At 41.9% G+C, this 14,953-nt stretch overlaps 1 protein-coding gene across 28 annotated transcripts in view; it reads right to left on the bottom strand.

Annotated features, from left to right (window-relative positions):
• Positions 1 to 14,953, bottom strand: part of ablim1a (actin binding LIM protein 1a) — a 41,222-nt gene that overhangs the window by 18,910 nt on the left and 7,359 nt on the right. For 26 of the 28 annotated variants that reach the window (XR_007964833.1, XR_007964830.1, XR_007964829.1 and 23 more), the window contains exon 2: positions 2,841 to 2,978. Coding sequence is in view for 7 of the 28 variants with exons in the window: in XM_052080453.1 (XP_051936413.1) it covers positions 2,841 to 2,978 (138 nt within the window). In the remaining 21 variants the exon portion in view is untranslated. Of the gene's footprint in view, positions 1 to 2,840; positions 2,979 to 11,862; positions 12,093 to 14,953 lie in introns of those variants that run through there. The other 2 variants (XR_007964832.1, XR_007964837.1) reach the window with 2 other exon arrangements.

Raw genomic sequence — 14,953 nt, 5'->3', positions numbered from 1 at the left:
TTAGACAAACAGGATTGCGGAAAAACAACGGTTGGATTCATAGCAACAAAATGCTGGATTATAAAACTGATTATCTTATATGAAGACACCTGTTTTTTTGTCCATCTTACACAAAATTGGCAGATGACCTTCGACAAACGCAACCGTAACGGAAATAAATCCATTGACTCGACCTAAACAGCCTGCGCACTTGAAATGCTATGATAAATTTTCACTCCTTCTATATCCATCCATTCTTCGCTTTATGCTCACAAGGGCCACGGCTGGAGCCTATCCCAGCTGTTCTTGGGCAGTAGGCGGGGGACACCGAGAACCAGTTGTTGGGGAGAATATGCAAAGTCCTCACAGGGAGGCCAGAGCCCGAATCAAACCCACGACCTCTGCACTGTGAGGTTAATATGTTAACGACTGAACCACCGGGCCAGTCATTATTCATGGTATACCAAAATTTTGTGTATTATTCGTATTTGCATCTATGTACAGTATAAGACTGTACGTTACTATAGTGCATATTGTATGAACTCACACTAGGTTAGCCCATCTCTAAGGACTCTAGCTTTGGAACTGAACGGTCAAAGGTTCATGTCCTGCTGTGAACAAAAATGGCCCTCTGAATCTTTCCTTGCATGACTGCATGTGTGCGATCTGGTGCACCATGTTGTGTGGAACACGAAGTATATAGCAGAATTGAAGCTCGCTTCCACCTTGAGGGATAGTAATATGTTTATCTTTAATTGTCAATTTACAGATATTTTTTGCACATAACGATGTCACCCCAAGTGACTCGCAGTTCCAGAACCCCGGCTTGTGGCTTTTGTGAATCAAAAGGCTTTTGGAAATGCCGCAGAAAGGGGGCGAAATATTTTGATGCTTGCGATAACTTTCTCTAATCACTGTTATGCAATGAGTCCCACTAAATCCTGTGGATGAATGGGAGAGTGAGCGACAGGCCAAGATTTAATTGCATTAGGGCTCAGGGATGACGAGATTAACATGGAAGCTAACTGATTTGAGAGTAACCCCGCGAATTGATTTTTAATAGCCTTTTGAATGGTGAAAAGATGGGACGTTATTGCATCGACATTTTCCAAAAATTAAAAGGGTAATCTTTTTACAAGTAATGTTTTTACAATTGCTGTATTCCCCTAAAATATATGCATGTAGTCGCTGAAAGATGTGTGTGTGTGTGTGTGTGTGTATCTGAAAATAAGTAGGAAGTAACAATGCCTAAACACTTTAAAGTTGAATATAGTCAACTGGCATTCCAATTCAAGAACCCCAACTCATGACTGGGACTCCTATCTCTGTTCGCAAGCTCCTGCAGGTGAGTACAAAGACGTACTGTACAACCCCACTATGGCATGTACATCCACTTGCTGAGGACACAAATAGGTACTAATCTCAGCATTTGCTTATTTAGGGTTCGTTATTCCCAGTATTCGGTTATAGCTGTAACAGTGCACCAGTCACAGATTAACCACCAAAGGTGTCACTATGACAAGTTGAGCCTTTAAGAAGGAGACAGTTAGGCCAGCCGAGGGCACCAAAGCAGTAACCTTGCCAGAAATTCATCACTAATGGGGTTAAACACTGAAGTCGGGCTGGATTGAAGATGAGCCTGTAGATGTCAGACGCAGGATTCAATTCAGACAGCACCCTACACAACATGGTTAGATCATGTCTTACAGTATTCAAAGAAACCCCAACTCAGTACGTTCGGTCATCGTTTTTGTATCATAGGTACAAGAAGGACAATCAGATTGGACGAAACACATTTGTGTTCCACCCGGCAGGATGCACGCTGTGAAAACAAGCAGGAGTCCTACGATTGGGAAAGGGTCTAATTAGCACTGCATTGAAAAATATTGCACATTTACTGCCAATTTTCACTCAGCTCCCACGTCTTTGTACTTTATTCAGTAAAAATGGCTCAGCTAAACTTGTATTTTAGAATGGGAAGATGGATCAAATGAAAAAAAAAGATGGCTAGCTAGGTAGTATCACATTGTGTTATACATACAGCACATTTGACAATAAAGTTGTATCCAATCCAATCGCGTTTCTGGTCTATCGACACATCAGAGGCATAACAGTAGAGTTATGAGTTGATGAGAGATGAGTTATTGGCCTTTGCCGTTCAGATAGCACTCACCGAAGCGGGACGCTTCCATGCACATTCACTCAGCCGATGCGCGTTGTCCCATTTCACATAATTGAATCCATGGCAACGTTAATGTGACACTACCAAATACTTTCAATGCAAAAGGGGCTAGTGCAGTGAGGCTTTGTTTTAAACTTGACACTCTGGTCGTCACTGGTTATTAGTCTGTTACTTCATGATACTACATAGTCGGCAAATTCCTCTGCAGACTTCAAGCCAGTTGGTACTTCACACACACACATGACGGCGAGCCAGGAAAAAGCCAGCATAGATGCTGCGAAATTATTCTCGTGACCAAGAAACTGCCTTTTGGACAACATTTAGCTTCCAGCATTGAGGAAGGCCCCTTTTGAGCATCCCTTTTGAGTATTGTCCAGGAGGAGTTTGGTGTGAATGAACTAATTCAGACCCTCTTGCCAATGACCTCATAAAAAATGAGTCAAATCTCCAAATCGGGAAACCACCATGTTTTCTTTCCTTTTCACGTCTCGCAGATGTAATACATCATAACACCTTTTAGAAAAACACAGTATCAGTAAAAAATATGACGAAAATTCAGAACAGTACAAGAAAAAGTCATTGAGTGTTATTTATTGTAATGTGCACACTTCATGTACAGTACGGAAAGGAGACCTTGAGGTTTGTGTTTGTTTGCGTATTCAGCAGCGTGTTACTGTACCTTTACAGGTGAAGCACTTTAGATGAAAGTGTTTGTTTTGAACCCGCAGCACCTCGCCCTTGCATGGCTGCCTGCACTTATAGCACTGGATCAGGGGCTTCTCCGTGGAGTGGTGTTGCGTATCCTGCGCATGAGCCACTGCAAAGAGAAGACACATTAGCATGACTAATGGGTTCAAAATTGATGACGATGACTCATCTCGGCTGATCGGTGTGAGTCTCTGCACTTTCATGGCTCTTCTTTTTCTTAGCACATATGGTAGATGCAACAGTTTACATGACCCTGGTCAAAAAAGGAAATAAAAAGACATTCCTTTTTTTACCATTAATATTGACCTAGAACCATCTTACCGCTTGATCCTCACTAGGGTCCAGTGTGATGCAATTGTATTTTTTTTTTATTACAAAAAGTGAAAGAAATTCCAAAATTGATTTTGAAATGTTGTATAAAAATACTTGAAACTGGAAAAAATGTGTCATGGTGCGATGAAAACCAGGTTAAACGTTTTGGCCATAGTTTCAAAAGTGTTTGGAGCCTGCTCATGATCAAAAAGCACACCATAATTACAGTGAAGCATGGCAGAATTCAGCCTTGGGTCAAGGTGGAGAGAATTACAAATAGTTCCAAGTACCAGTCAGTGTTAGCACAAAACCTTTAGGCTTCTCGGAGAAAGCAAACGTTTGCATATTACAGCCTCGTACAACCACTGAACTTTAACCGGGCTTTGCCAAAGTGATTTTAACAGATGACAAGTGAACGGATTTCCACTTTCTATGCGTTTGTTGTTGTATTGGTCAAGTCTGACTACAATCACATCCCGGTTGTAAGAAGGAGCGCACATTTGTGCAAACAGGTTATGTCAATTTATTAGGTTATTTTTTACCCTTTTCTTTTTCAGCTGACTTTTACAGGTCATGTTAGTGGTGGAAAATATTTGGAAAATTATTTATATCTTGGTCTTATTTTTTTTAGATAATAAAAAAATGGCATCTGAACATGGGTGAGTCGACTTTTCTTAGGCAACTGAATGTTTTATATTCTCTACACGTGCAGTGTGTACACCAACATCGCACCTTAAACCAACCGCTGTTATAATAATGCAGGAAAACAATTGGCGGGTCAGCACAACCCAGACCCCCGACACAGAGTGAGTGTCTGCAAACAGCAATCTAAATATAGTAAGTCATCAACAAAGCTCGGAAAAGCAGTCTAAGGCGGGGTCAAAGGTTAAAGATAGAATGACTTGGAGAACTTTCAACTCTCAACCAAATACTAAAAATAATGTCAATCACTTCTCCCCCCCCCCCCCCCCCCCCCCTCCACTCTCCCCACTGGCTCTTGAAGTATTCACTTGGGTTGTTTGAGAAAGTGTCAACTATTTGACAGTGTGCAGATCCTGGCATTCAGCTCAGATAAGAATAAAACAGGCCTCCTGTGAAGATAGTGAGTGGATGAATGAGTGAAAGGAAAAGAATGTTCACAGTGTTTTCTTCTGTGAAGTTTATTGGCAGAGAGTCTAAAAAGACAGATGACATTGCTTTAACAAACTTGCCTTGGCCCATGGTGTAGTTATGGTTTCCCTTAGAATGTCTAATTGCTAAGGGTGTAACGGTGTGCCGGAAAACCCGGTTTGATATGAACTTTTGGGTTCGGTTCACATCGGTTACGGCAAGGGAATGCAAATCCAAGTCTTTATTCTGCTGTGTATCAAATCTCATTTTAAGTTAGAGCTCAACAGCTTTAATGTTTTGTGGTAAGTGCAACAGCAACAGTTTGTTTTCTTTTTATAAAACAGAGCATACAACAGCTTGAACAGAGAGAATTGTGATACTACAAAAACATTAACAATAGCAATTTTTATTGCATTGGATCCATGTGAAGAGCCAAAGATAGGCTGTTTAAAGGCTGCTAAATGTTGTGGGGGAGTCCCCCCCCCCCCCGCTAGCCATCATGTCTGTTAACCAGAAGATGAGCTGCACTCTATTAGTTTACGGAATAGGTATTTGGCTAAAGTATGATGCAGTTACAATTCTTGTCCCTTAATTGTGTAAATGTTCAAAGTAGGAACCCGAATAATGGTCTCATCAATACTTATATAAGTATGCACAGAAGTCAAAGGAAAAAGTGCAGCAAGTCTTTGTGGGCCACATAAAATGATGTTGAGGGCCCAATCCAGCATACGGGCCTTGAGTTGTACACTTGCCCTTCAATGGGTTGTGAGGAGAAAATACTGCATAGGATGCAATAACGTCCGTGCTGTTGCCGTACATGCAGTTTATCAATGTTTCTGACATCAGTAGATGACCGCTATACACTAATGAACATTATAATGTCACTAACTCCTGCTTCCTATGACTGGTTTTAAAGCAAGCGGTATCACACACAATCATTTTGTGAACAGGATTTATCTGCTGTGAATCATTGCTGTGGAAGGAAGCACAAGCAAAGCATAGCCATACAAAAACTATTGCTTGACGTTTGATTTATCTTCACTGAGAAATCATCACAATTACAGCTTTTTTGCTGTGAAGAAAATGGCTTGGATAGAGAGAGTGTAGATACACAAGAGGGGTAGGCACCTCTCCTTTGATGCAGTAACACTCAGTAGGACAATGAGTCATCTCTGGATGAACCAGACACTAAAGTCTCAGCAGCTCCGAGTGTGACATTGCACCTCCTAACAATAACACAGGCCATCTGGATTACCGGACACTGCCAAAACTGCTTAAACCTCTTCACCATATTGTAAAAAAAAAAAAATATATATATATATATATATATATAAAAGGCTTGGTTAAAACTCGTGATAGATTCGAAAAATATTGTAAGAAATCATTTTGGTTTAAGAGAATTGGATTCCTGCCATTGTATGGTGATAAATTACCTTTATAGCCGGAGAGTGGGAAGACAATTACATCATTCACGACCTAAAACATGGAAGAGCCATTGCTAACATTATAAAGCTCCATGATTCCAAGCTCAAAACTGAGGTTTGGATGGGAAAGAGTGTGCTGAATTTTTGCGCGTCAATGCAGCCTGCTTGCTCCACTTTAAATTGCTGTGGTCATAATGCCAAGTGTAGTCAGGGTGGAGATTCTGTGACAAAATAAAGCTCAGCCAGGCACGCTACACCACAGGTTATTAATAATTTAAAAACCCAAAAAGGGTTTTACCTAAAAGCAGATTGGGACATATCATGAGTTTAAATACAAACCCTACTCGCAACATCTTCATTATTTGCAACACCAACTAAACAAAACAAAACAAAAAAACATTTCTCTGCTGCAAACTAAGTGTTCTCATGATAGCAGCTTAACAAGAATGCATGTTGTATAACACGATAAATAATAAAGTATGTTAAATGTAACAAACTCAGCACAAAGCAACTCACTCAAAAAAAAAAAAAAAAAGATTTGCGCACACATTCCTTAATCTTGGTGAGAAATGTTGCCCCTACCAACTTTGTGATCTGTCCTGCTCTTCACAGAGGGATAATGTGACTGATATGAGATGATACACACAATGAATACACTCACACAACCATGGGGTGCTGAGAAAGCAAAAACCAGCAGCGCATCCTGAAGCCTAGTGAAGAGGCATTAGGGGCGGGGTTTCTCACCTCACCCTTGAAGGCCTTCTGCCCTGCACGGATCGCTGTGTCGGCAATAACAAAAGGGAAGGCCGTCTGAGGGCAAAGCAGGAAAGCTTTCAGTCCCCTGAGAGCTGAATTTCCTGCAACACGTGCTCTTAACCTTGTTGATTAATGGCAATATTGACAGTGATACTGCCTTAAATTACAACTTTAAACGCACCAGAATGCTCGATTTCAATTGCAGGTTGGGAGCACATCAGGGAAAAGGGAATTCAGACAAGAGAGGGAAGCTCTGATAAAATATTCATTTGCTCATTGCCTTTTGCGACTAAGATATACTGTATAGTGTCTCCAGCTGAGACAGACAACATTCCCAAAGGAGTACGTGAATACTGGTAAGAAAACAAAGAGGTTGCATACTACACAATAGGAACCCAGATGTGACTGCCCATGCTCAACCACTCATGGATAACTCGCCCGTGACCTTATTTTCTAAATGAATTCTGTGTGACACCTTCACAAAGGAGGGAACGGTGAGGAACATGTGACGGCTGGGACACACGTCAGGACCAATGAAGGATCATGATAGCCAATTCAGAAAGAAGTGGTTTCAGATGCTCCCATTTATTCATCGTGAAGCAGTACAACCCTTCTCCACTTGTGTAATGCAAAACCTCCACCAACAAACCCAACTTGAGTGAAAACTAAATATCCACCTTAATATGAGGGTGTCCAAAGTCAATGGCATATTGCAAAGATATATTTTTAAATGGCATGCAGCAAAACATCATTAAGGAGCAACAGCCCATGACCCTGAAAGATAAAAAAAGTACCACGAGACTATTATATTTGTTGGTAAACTACACAAATAAAACTGTACAAAGCTGAGAAAAAAAACTCCGTGCTTCATTGGAGCTGCACTTAAAACTATACAGGGGTGTTTCTTGGCCCATAACCCAAAGTGAATGATGTGGAAAGTATTATGGTTTTTGTATTACTTTGATACTTTATAAAGAAAAAGCATTGAAGGCAGAAGAAACTTTGAAGGGATAAGGAACTGTACCACAGTATCTATGTGTTTGGAAACTGATTTAAGTGTGTTCAATCAGCGATAGTAACAAGACTGTATTAACTTACAGTACATTGTGGTAGACGGTATGAAAAATCACAATCATTGCCATACTCGGGAGATACAGTGAGGTCATCATAGAACTGGGGTATAGCAAGACCAGTATGACGGGTGATGCACTTTTCAGATCACTTTTTTTGGACACATCAACTCTTGCAACATTCCAGAGGATAAAAATTCCACACACTCAACCGCTCAAGTTCCAACTGACAAATGTACCCCATAAGCCAAATACTTTGGCTTTGGATCACCTGAGCTGTGGAATATGGTTTCCCAATGGTTTCCTCTCAACAAAGGGGAAGAAAAACATCTTCAACATGCGCTGTGCCCTAGCAGGAAGTTAAACAAACAGGACATGTGGAATTCAATTATGGGGAAGGAATTTACTTTCACAACAAAAAAGATAACCTTTGAACGAGTTTTTTTTATGTTTTAAGAATATTCATGACAATCATTTCAAGGACATTTCAACCATAAGTTGCATCTTCAAGCCTGGTAAGCAGGGGTGAAATACAATGACGTTTTTTATTTTCACCTCTAGGTTCATTCATTTTAAGAAATCTTAATTCATAGTTATAGTTTTGCGTCGCTGGCGTAGACCTCTACTGCTTGATTCTCTAGAACCAACAGCCTGTATTATTTACTAATTTTACACAGACCAATAAATATCACATAAGCGTGTCCATCATTCTGTGATTGGGGCGCCTCATGTACAACATTCTATTGCTACTTATAATCTTTGTGAAGGGTATCTAAAAATAAATAAATAAATAACACTTCGATTGGCTGACAACCGGTTAAGGGTGTCCCCCGCCTACTGCCCGAAGACGGCTGGGATAGGCTCCAGCACCCCCCGCGACCCTAGTGAGGATTAAGCGGTTCGGAAAATGGATGGATCTAAAAAAACTAAATGGAAGATTCCAAGCAGGGTTAGTAGCGGCGTTAGCAAAGCTACTACTTGGAAGCTTTGCATCTCTTTTCAACAGCATCCCGTTTTAAATATTAGTTTACAACCATAAGCTACAAAAAGGATTCATGCTAATGAACGACATGAAATGTATAACTAAAATAATGCACTTGCATGTACTGTATTTATCAGAATCAGAACCATGATCACCTTTATTGGCCAAGTATGTAGAACACACAAGGAATTTGTCTCCGGTTTAAACAGACTAACTCAGGGATTGGTCACTATATGTTCTACATACAAAGTATACAGTGTCTGTTTATATTATTGCCACTCTTGTGGTTACCGCCAATGCTTGCCTCAAACTGTATTTACAGTTCTGTGATGACACCATTAAATCTCAATGCATGGTCAGATGTACGAGCATGTGAGTGTGTACATGTGTCTATGGGGGAGGGTGTGCAGAGCTCTTTAGCACCGAACCATAACAAGAAGCTCTTAACCCCCAGTGCCATGAATATGTATGGCAGCCAGCCCGCCTCTCCGCCCCAATACCAGCACCCCAGACAAAGGACTTCAAATACATGCATATAATGTGAGCTGGTGGGAGGGAGGGCGGGGTGACCCTATCAGACTCCACCAGACCCCCCAAACTACTCCCCAGGGGCTCCGTCTTGGAATAATGATTTATAACAATGTAAAGGATTTCTTGTTCCGCAAGTACCATACATTTTGCTGATAAACACTTCGAGGGACTTCCAGTTCAGTGGCCCTATCAGTAATGAGACAATGGCTGGTCCATGAACCACAGAACCACTCCATATGGCTACGTGGAAATGATAAAAGCTATTCACTGTTGGAAACAGAATGACAGTCCATTATGTCACCACACGCCACTGCGTTATTTCCTGTTACCATGAGACCAACAACGGCAGACAAAGAGGATGTTTGACCAGCGCAACATATGCTATTCTCGTATCTGTTTTGTTGTTTTAACATCTATACTTTAAGTCAATGACTTTCCGTTCCTGACTGACCACTGATGTCATCTGCATAGTCTGGTCAAGTGTGCCAGCTGTACAAGTATGGTGCCAAAGGCACAACAAGTGTGAGCGCTTGACATGCCACCTTTTGCTGTTCACGTTGGAGAAAGGGGTTAGTTCTGCCATCAGAACGTCGACACTGGCAATGGTAAAAGAGAAGTGTCCATGTTCTGAAATAAGTGTCAGCGTTGCTGATCCCTCTCTCTGGAATGACCTCCCACTGAACATTCGGCAAGCCTCCTCGCTGCCCATCTTCAAAACTCACTTATATTCTTTGGCATTAAATTTGTTCTTGGTTTTATTGTTTGGTGCTTTCTACCGTCTTTATTACAGATTTGTCTTACTGTTTATTGTGCATGTTATATTGCTCCATGTACAGCACTTTGTATGCAGCAATGGCTGTTTAAAAGTGCTCTATAAATACTGTTGACTTGACTTGAGCGTTACATTCCACTACATTAGATCAAATTGTGTAGAAATGATTAGCTCCTCAGTCAAGGGAATTCTGGGTAATTACTGTATGTCTCGTCATGGTGGTGCTTTTGTACAGTAGACTGCAATAATGAATGCACAAGACAGTATGATTATTGCGTGTAATAAATGTAGTTGGAAGGAAGCAGAAAGTATTACAAATGCACACAAATAAGGGTAAGAGGGATTCAACTGAGTCACCATGGAATTGATGAATTACTACCTATATAGAGGCTTTGCGTTGCACTGCAAAATGAGCAACCACCTGCACACAGCGAGAAAATGCTCATGTTGCATTCCCCACGTTGTGATTCATCATTCACGTCATACAGCGTAATTCACTGAGGCAGCTACGCATCAGTCGAGGTCACAGCCCACCCGGCCTCAGAAGAGCTGCATGACGATCTAGTTAAAATCTAAAGGTTGCTTTCTTTATGCATTCTAGAAAAACAACAACAAAAGGCCTCTGAATGTGGATGAATCCTTGTTTAGACAGATTCCAAGAATCCAAAAGGGGAGTAGCCCTGCAAGTGCGTGGAAAACCTACTGAACATGTGGCTTCCAGAACTTTTGGTTGTTCTGCCAGCACGGTTCTTGGTGACAAGGCCGTTATTTTGTGGCCAATTGAGTCCACATCAAGAGAAGGATTTCAGGCCTGGATGCAGCCTCTGGACCGTAGAGCGCCGTCAGAAAAATAAATAAACCAACACAAGCATGGGTCAAGAAATGAGTAATTCCTTTTTTTGGGGGGTTGAAGGAAATCTTTTTTTCTAACCCTGCCCAGAAATATCCCATTACACCCACACAGCAAACAAAGCCGCCGGTACAAGATACAAGTTCAACTTCGAAAATCTGTTTTCCTAAAACACAGGACAAATGGACAGTATGGCGTTAGGCTATTCAAGGAAATGAACATATGATACAGATCTCCTCCTGGGAAGGTTGTTCAGGACAACTGATTAGCTTCATGACATTTACTGATCAGTTGATTTCATTTTGATAATAGATATAATGCGTGTTCAATATGTGCTTGTCATTTAATAACATAAATTAACAATAACCTACGACCTACTTTTTTTGTGCCACGGAACTGCTGATCAATTTATTCTGACGGCAATGAGCTAACACCTAAATCAGTATTGTAACAGAGTTCTAACAAATAATAACATCAAACCACACCCAGTAAATGGACCTAAACTATTAATATTACTAAAATATGCTCCATGCCACTCATGTATCTAAAACAGCACGGTGACCTTGCTTGTGGGTAGCGGTGGGTAGCGGTAACCACCTTTTTTCTTTTAACGGGGCATTATGAATGAGGCCACATCTGACAACAATGGAGTATATCTTTTGCATGGTCACCATGGCAACGGCTGCAGACAGAGCATTGGAGGGAGAGGCAAAGAGAGAGAGAGAGAGAGAGAGAGCTCTGCGCAATGTGCTTCCCTATATAGCTGTTCCACTTTTTACATTTTATACTCTGAGCCGCATTGAATGCGAAGATGCATCTCTTTGAATCCAACACTCCCATTGCCTATTCTTCACCATATGGTCTCATGCTTGCTCGTAACACGCCAGATGCTTTCTTCCAACATCATTTACATACAGCCTGACACTGCCATAATAAGCACACGCCAGCCTGAGCATCATGTGTTCGTACTGGGGGAGGCATTGCACGTTCAAGTCTTTACAGAGAGCATGTTTACGGGCCACATGTTTCTTCAAAGTTATAACTAGCACGCACACCCACAAACCTACCCACCTTATAAATAGTCCGATCAGACACAGAGGTGAGTCCGTGAAATAGAATGTAAAAGACATTGGTTCACATCGGCACACACATCCACCACAGTCCACGGCCACCGATATCGCCATACCTTTTTCTTTGACCATGACCATTGGAATCCAATAAATCTGCAACAAAGAAAGCTTCTAAGTATCCCTCAGCAATGGCACAGGAGCTGTTGGATCTTTTCAAAGTGCACAGAGAGATAGAGGGGACGTGCAGGTGCTATGCTCTCCTTCTGAAAACACCGCTATAGTGAGGGGTTCGCCTGCTTTGCTGCCACATCCCTCTTCTTCTCCTCCGCCTCCTCTGCCCACTCCTCCTGCCTCACTCTGTCCCTCTGTTGTGTCAACCACATCCTCACTGCAGCAATCTGGTGGCTGCTGCCTCTGTAAGAACTAAACCCAGAACCCCAAATCAGATACTTAAATAGACCAGGAACTTCAGTCTATTTCACATTTCAACATTGGTATCTGACCATTTGACAAATCATAACAGTAAAGGTTAAGAAACAGAAACAAGAGCGAGACCGTCACAGGAGATAATAACTTTTACATTTTTACTGGTTATTTAGGTTACTATTAGGAAGTGTTTTATATTTTCCATTGCTAATATTTGTCAGCAGGATGGAACATACTATACGTGGAATAATTGCATTAAACTTATTGGAAGCGTGTATATAAGACTATATGAGACCCATTTAATTTTGTGTTAAATCCAAATGTTATCCTGCCAAGTAAATCATCCCCCCCCCCCCCCGGTTATTGACAAATAAAATAGATTTATTTTTGTAATCCTAATTGCATACACAGTATTATGCATAGAATGTCATTTCTTGGTGCTTGAATGCAAATGAAGACAGGTTAGATTAATTAAAGCAATGACTAAAACATTTGTTTGTGTCCGACGGCAAAACAACAAGCTTGAAGCAGAACTTAACGCCTTGGGTTAATAAATAATGCTTCCCGTGGGCTCACCACCTGCGGCAGGGGTCAAAGTGTGCAGAGTGAGCTGTGTTGCGGCCAAAGGTGGAAACCTTGGTGGTCCGATCTCCAGCTACACAAACTGGCTCTTAGGACCTGGAATGTCACCTCTCTGGCAGGGAAAGAATCTGAGCTGGTGTGAAAGGCAGAGAATTCCGACTAGATATAGTTGGACTTGCCTCCACATACAGCTTGGGTTCTGGTACCAGTCCTCTCGAGAGGGGTTGGACTGTTTTCCACTCTGGAGTTGCCAATGGCGAGCGGTGCAGAGCAGGTGTGGGTACATTGATTGACCCTCGTCTTAGCGCCTGTACAATGGGGTTCACTCGCATGGACGAGAGGGTACTCTCGCTCTGCCTTTGGGTGGGGAGTGGGTCCTGACTGTGGTTCGCATTGCCGACAGTCTGATTCGGTTCCAATGAGGGTTTGAAAACAGAATTTCTAGCCCTGGTCAAGGTGTTGGGGTTGTCCGTTTTGAGGGTCTCAGTATTACATCATTGCTTTTTGCAAACTGATGTGATACTGTTGGCTTCTTCGGGCCATGATCTTCAACTCTCACTGGAGCGGTTAGCAGCTGAGTGTGCAGCGGTTGGAATGAAAATAAGCACCTCCAAATCTGTGGCCATGGTCATCAGTCGGAAAAGGGTGAAGTGCCTTCTCTAGTTCGGGTATGAGATCCTGCCTCAAGTGGAGGAGTTCAAGTATCTTGAGGTCTTGTTCACGAATGAGGGGAGGATGGAGCAAGAGATCGACAGGTAGATCGGTGCAGCATCTGCAATGATGCGGACTCTGTATCAATCTGTCGCGGTGGAGAGGAAGCTGAGCCAGAAGTCAAAGCTCTTAATTTATTGGTCAATGTATGTTCCTACCCTCACCTATGGTCACAAGCTGTGGGTCATGACCGAATAAATAAGATCATCTATAAAAGCGGCAGAAACAGTTTCCTCTGCGTGCTCTTCCTTAGAGATAAGGTGAGAAGCTCCGTCACCCGGGAGGGGCTCCGAGATGAGCCGCTGCTCCTCCATATTGAGAGGAGCCAGTTGAGGTGGCTTGGGCATCCTGTTATGATGCCACCTCGACGCTTCCCTGGTGACCTGTTTTGGGCACGTCCCACTGGGAGGAGTCCCAGAGGACGACCCAAGACACACTGAAGAGACTATGTATCCTGGTTGGCTTGGAAACGTCTTTGAATCCCTCTGGAGGAGGTGGACGATGTGGCTTGGGAGAGGGAAGTCTGGGCTTTCCTGCTTAGCCGCTGCCTCCGTGAGCCAACCTCAGATAAGAGGAAGCAAATTGATGGATGGAAAATGAACAATGAATAAATTTTTGTTACCTATGTTTCAATTTCGACGACCAGAATATGAAATTGGAGATTATCAGATCAGACACTTAAACTTTTGAATGTCAACTTGTGTTAATTATTTCATTGCTTTCACAGGCGATGCTCCGTATGAGAGGGCACAAAGAGTCATTTTCAGTCAGAGGTCAGAACGGCCATGACCTCTAGCATGAGTTTTGAATTAACATATTTAGTGGGCCTTCTGAATCTAATTAAAGAGTGCGCGGGAGAACATTTGCCTGTCTTGTGCACTGCCATCACTCAGTGGCATTCAAGAGTATCCTCTGACGTTTAAGTGCTCTTGTCATTAACTCATTCAGTAACAGCCAATTCTAGACCAAGTCTGAAAAGATGTTTAAAAATGTCTTCGGGAGTGAATGAGTTAATATTAAGTAACCAACAATACAATCTGCATGTATGAAAACCATGAAAGTGTTGCCTTCAGTTTTGTTGCTTTAATGGCTGTCTTTGAGTATCATGAAGTGCAAATTTGTTCCTGCACTTGAGTAGAATTTTCACATACAGTGTCTGTAATTGTTTTGTTTTTTTTTATATTTCTGGCAACTTTCACGTTTACTTTATTGCATTTAAAGTTATCTCCCAAATCTTTTGTAGAGGCAAAGGAGAGGGCAAATAAGGTATCCTCCAATACTTCAAACAGCAAAGGGCAGCAATAACACTAAATGAGATGCACCATGCTTGCGGTATTTCCAGATCTGTATTTGCTGATGCTCGCAATAGTTTGTCAGAACGCAATTACCAATTACACTGCAAAAGTAATTGTGCTACATGCTGGATACTCAAAAACCTGCCTCAGTTTCAAACAAAGGCGTTTTCTTTCCATCATGGAATGGAGACGT

Source organism: Hippocampus zosterae, chromosome 11, assembly GCF_025434085.1.
Source record: "Hippocampus zosterae strain Florida chromosome 11, ASM2543408v3, whole genome shotgun sequence".
Classification (NCBI taxonomy): domain Eukaryota; kingdom Metazoa; phylum Chordata; class Actinopteri; order Syngnathiformes; family Syngnathidae; genus Hippocampus; species Hippocampus zosterae.
Note: the sequence above shows the minus strand (reverse complement) of the source record. Positions and strands in the feature narration are given on the sequence as shown.